The sequence below is a fragment of the Cavia porcellus genome, unplaced genomic scaffold (genome assembly GCF_034190915.1).
Source record: "Cavia porcellus strain 051 isolate PalLab524CR breed Dunkin Hartley unplaced genomic scaffold, mCavPor4.1 scaffold_26, whole genome shotgun sequence".
In the NCBI taxonomy this organism is placed as follows: domain Eukaryota; kingdom Metazoa; phylum Chordata; class Mammalia; order Rodentia; family Caviidae; genus Cavia; species Cavia porcellus.
The window spans coordinates 31,638,163-31,643,101 of NW_026947509.1; the positions used below are offsets into that span (position 1 = coordinate 31,638,163).

Genomic DNA, 4,939 nt, shown 5'->3' on the forward strand with positions numbered 1-4,939 from the left:
TACCATTAAAATTAACTTTTTTTTTTTTTTTTTTTTTTTTTTTTTTTTTTTTTTAGTACTCAGAGTAGTACTTTTATTTCCTATGGTATTAAACAAAAGCCAAGAAAATATCAAGTTAGTTTAAAAGGCAAATCTTACTCCTGAACGAAAAAATACAAACTGGTACTTTTATAATAGATCATTGTATTTTACATAATATGAACAAAATCACTAATGTATCTATATGCTTGGTTTCCTTAAACTACAATGAACCACAGAATAAAAGAAAATGGGTTTATTTGGGGGGAGCAAATAAACATTTTGGGGAAAAACACATAGCATGCTTTGTATTTTTTAAATTGTCTATGCATCGGCACTGACATGTAAAGTTTTAATAGCCACCACCTCCTCTTCCTTGTCCAAAATAGCCGCCTCCAAAGCCTCCTCTGCCACCTCCTCGCTGGAATCCCCCAGACCCTCTGTAGCCTCCTCCACCATGTCCTCTGAAATCTCCCCCACCGGGTCCTCTGTAGTCTCCCCCACCGGGTCCTCTGTAGTCTCCCCCACCGGGTCCTCTGTAGTCTCCCCCACCCGGTCCTCTGTAGTCTCCCCCACCGGGTCCTCTGTAGTCTCCCCCACCGGGTCCTCTGTAGTCTCCCCCACCGGGTCCTCTGAAGTCTCCCCCATTGGGTCCACGGAAGTCTCCCCCATTGGGTCCTCGGAAGTCTCCCCCATTGGGTCCCCGGAAGTCTCCCCCATTGGGTCCCCGGAAGTCTCCTCCATTGGGTCCTCGGAAGTCTCCTCCACTAGGTCCCCTGTAGTCTCCACTAGATCCCCTGTAGTCTCCACCAAAGTTGCCTCTATAACCCCCCCGGAAACCTCTATAGCCTCCACCATATCCTCTTCGATAGGAATTGGAGCCCCCTCCATATCCTCCACCGCCATATCCTCCACCGCCATATCCTCCACTACCATAACCTCCACCACCACCACCATAGCCTCCAGTGCCATAGCCTCCACCACCATATCCAGAACCCCTTCTATATCCACTTCCATTATCATATCGAGCCATCTTGGGAGGACGTGGACCATCTCCATACCGTGCAGCACCAATCATAAGGCTTATACCAGCTGCTGAGGGCCGAGAGATTTGTCGGATCATGTTCAACATATGTTCATTTACAGGGTCCAATTGACTGATGATGTTAGGTTGTTTGGTTACTTCAACAACCAGAGCTTCCATGGCTGCCCGGAGGGCAGTAATACAGGCAGCTGCAGCATGAGAAATTTGCAGTCTGATCCAGTCATCTACAAACACAATCTGTCCATCAGACTGGACTTTCTTGGAGGCAAACAGAAGCAACTGCAAGGGAGTAACTAAGGTCATGCCTTTAGCAGAGATGGCTCGGGTTCGAATCTTTTCACCAAATACAAAGAAGGGAGAAGGGTACTTCATGTCTTGGCTGCTAAATGGACAATTAACAGATGACTTATGGATAAGTGCGTTACGCCCTTCAGTGGTAAGAATTTTTCTCTTTTCCTTATGATAGCACACATTGGGGTATACACCAAAAGCCAAGAGAGAGATAACAACATCCAAATTATTATCTGGTCCAGTGTTAGTAAACACTTGTGTCAACAAACACTCTTCTGGAAAACCAGAATTAAGCAAAATTTCTTTAAGTTGAACTTTGGCCTCCCAAGTCATTCTTAATGTAGCCATATTGAGTCTTTTGTGTTCACAAAAACGTATCTCTGCTTCTTCTCCACCCATTCTAGCATCATCCCAGGCTTGAAATACTGACAAAAGTGCCACATGGTCAGAAAATCTGTTTCCTGCAAAATTTCGATGGATATAGCCCAGTCTCTTCCCTTCACTGATGAAAGGCTCTGGAAAGCAGGTAGCAGCAGCAATGGTACAGACAGCATCTCCCACATAGAAAATACATCCCATTATCATCATTTTTCCAAAACGGGGCTCAATGGGGAGTTTAGCCAGGATTCGTCCTAGAGGAGTCAATTCATCATTGATATCTAATGCATCAAGCTCTCTAAGAGTATGCTCTGCTTCAATCACAGCATCCAAAGGTGGAGGTTCAATTGCTTTGGCCAAGAACTGGCCAATTCCTCCCAGACGCAGAAGTTTTATGCTCAAAGCAATTTCATGCAATGGTGTTCGAAACATCTCTGGTGTCATATGGGTTTCGAGTCTCTCAAAACGGGCTCGGCTACAGAGGTGAAAGCAAAATCCAGGCCGCACACGACCAGCTCGGCCTTTACGCTGTTCAAGGTTTGTTTTGGATGCCCAGACTGTAGCATAGTTGGTCATGTTGTTGTGAGCCGTAAATAGTTTCACTTTTTGTTTGCAAGAGTCAATGACATAAACAACATCATTTATGGTAATGCTCGTTTCAGCAATATTTGTGGACAAAATAACCTTGGTTACTCCAACTGGTACTGGATCAAACACTTTGCGCTGTTCTTCTCGTGGAATCTGAGAATGCAGAGGTAGAATCTGATACCTATGGCTTCCAAAATGTGGATTCATTTCCAAATGCTTCTGCATAGTACAGATCAAGTTCCAGCCAGGCAAAAAAGCCAACACAGCTCCAGGAACATTAAGGGTTTCAATGTACTTAAGAAGAGCTTCAATGAGTTCAAAAGGAGTTTCCTTTTCATTCAACTGAGACATGCTCAACTTTGTTTCTGGACCATATTCATCACCACAGATCAAGTTGCAATTCGCATCATCATCCTCACCACTATCCTCTTCCTTATCCTTCTTTTTCTTGTCCTTTGGTGGAGGAACAAACTGGGTCATCTGAATACAGTCTTCCAAAAAATACTCTTGAACTGGGAAAGTTCTCCCATAAACTTCAATGATAGGGCAATTGAAGAAATATTCACAAAACATACTGGTGTCAATAGTAGCAGACATAAGTACAATGCGAACTTCAGGATAAGCCAGAACCACATCACGCAAGACCACCAAAAGAAAGTCAGTATTAATGTCTCTTTCGTGTATTTCATCAACAATTACATGACTGATTCCTCGAATGCCTGCTTCTAATTTTCTCAATAGAACACCTACAGTACAAAACATTATGCTGGCATGAGGACGGGGAAGTATAGACTCAAATCGAACACTGTAGCCACAGCTTTTTCCAGGCTCCTCTCCTCTTTCATACGCAACTCGCTCTGCCACAGAGACTGCACTGATCCTCCTAGGCTGAGTTACTACAATATTACACTCTGCTGCTCGATCATTCTGGATAAAGTCATCCAGGATAAACTGTGGAACCTGTGTGGTTTTACCACATCCAGTAGCCCCTCGGATAATAACAACTGAATTTTGATTAATTGCTTCCAGGATTTCACTTTCAAATTTCTTCACAGGTAGAGACTCTCTCTCCTGTAAGACTGCTTGCAAATCTTGATCATGTTCTAGCTGGCACATTAATTCATTCTTAAGATCCATACTTATTTGTTCTGGAGTAGCATAAGCCAGGGGCCCCTCATCAATGTTACAACTAGTCCAAGGATTCCAGTTGGATTGTGGAGGTGACCAAGGAACCACACCTATTTGGTTTTGTCGTTGAGATGGTTCAAAGTGAGCCAGTTTCCCAGTGTTGAATAGAACTGGCATAGAAGGATCAATAGGTGGAGGCACAATTTCAAGATTTAGCTCTTGAATCACATTTATCAACTGATGCTCTAAATCAGGAGAAATGTTAACTCTGTAAGGCTCCACTCTCTCTCCTTCTTTCTTCTTTGTAAGTCCAGAATAAGCTTCAATTACTTCAAGATGATAGAGCTGTCTGACAAGTGACAGAGCACAGGACTGTGCTGCCAACTTTTTATTTGATCCATGTTCACGTGCAAAAATCCTTCTGCCCAGTTGCTTGATATAAATGGTCATTTCGGCAATAAAGCTCCTGTTGTGATCAGGACCCACTTGGGTGTACTTATATTCCCCTTGGATCTTTTCCTTTTGGAAATATTGGTTCAGGCGAGCCTTAGCGTTTTCTAAAGTCCAGTTTCCATGAAGCCCAGCATTTAAATCCACTTCTTCTGATTCTAGAGTCGCTTCTACTTCTTGTTCCTCCTTTCTTGAGTAGTAGTCCTTCATATTGGTTCCCCGGCCTTCTCCGTCTGGGTCCTCCTTTTTTGGGAAGAAGTCCTTCACATCGGTACCCAGTTCCCAGGTGGATCCAGAAGCAGCACCAAAGCCAGATGCTCCAGCTCCAGAATCATTTTCTGCCTTGAGAGCCAGATGTGGTGGAAGAGGTCCTCCCATGGTGGTTGGTAAACTTTCACTGTTTTTTCCAGCATCAGTAGTAGCAGTGTCAGTAGCTTCAGTAACTGGAGGTGGGGGAGGTGCAATCCCAACAGTTGGAACTTCTTCACTCTTTACTTCATTTATTCGAACCAAATAGTTAACAAAGTCTCTGGCAGCATTGCTCTGTGCATCTTTTTTATTAGTAGAATTGCCCATGCCAGTATAATTAAACCCTTCTACACGAACCTCACACATGAACTTCTGACGGTTTTTGTTCCCTACTGCTCTAAATTCATAGGCTGGAGTCATCTTCCTTTTGCCACACCAGGCATACAGAAAATTTTTAATGTCACCCATGATTCACGAGTTTTCTTCAGACCCGGCCCCTGCTTCCCGGTGCCTGACAGTACAGCCCTCTCGCGACCGTCCGTCCGTAGCTCTGGCCTTCCACAGAGAAACTGCCAAAATTAACTTTTAAAAAAGGTGGGATCTCAATGCTGTTTCAATTTACATTTCTTTAGTAGCCACAGATATTGAACATTTTTTCGTGTACTTATTAACCATTTGTACTTCTTCATCTGAGAAGTGTCTGTTCATTTCAGTTTTTCTTTTTTGATTTGTCTTTTATTTTGGGGCAACTAATTATTTTGAACTTTTCATGTATCTAGATACTATTTATAC

The 4,939-nt window shown here is 43.3% G+C and overlaps 1 protein-coding gene across 1 annotated transcript; it reads right to left on the minus strand.

Annotated features, from left to right (window-relative positions):
- Positions 1–259: 259 nt before the first annotated feature.
- Positions 260–4,725, minus strand: LOC134473266 (ATP-dependent RNA helicase A). The gene has a single exon (XM_063237063.1). The coding sequence runs from the start codon at positions 4,613–4,615 to the stop codon at positions 371–373; it is 4,245 nt and encodes a 1,414-aa protein (XP_063093133.1). The 5' UTR covers positions 4,616–4,725; the 3' UTR covers positions 260–370.
- Between the last annotated feature and the right edge of the window lie 214 nt (positions 4,726–4,939).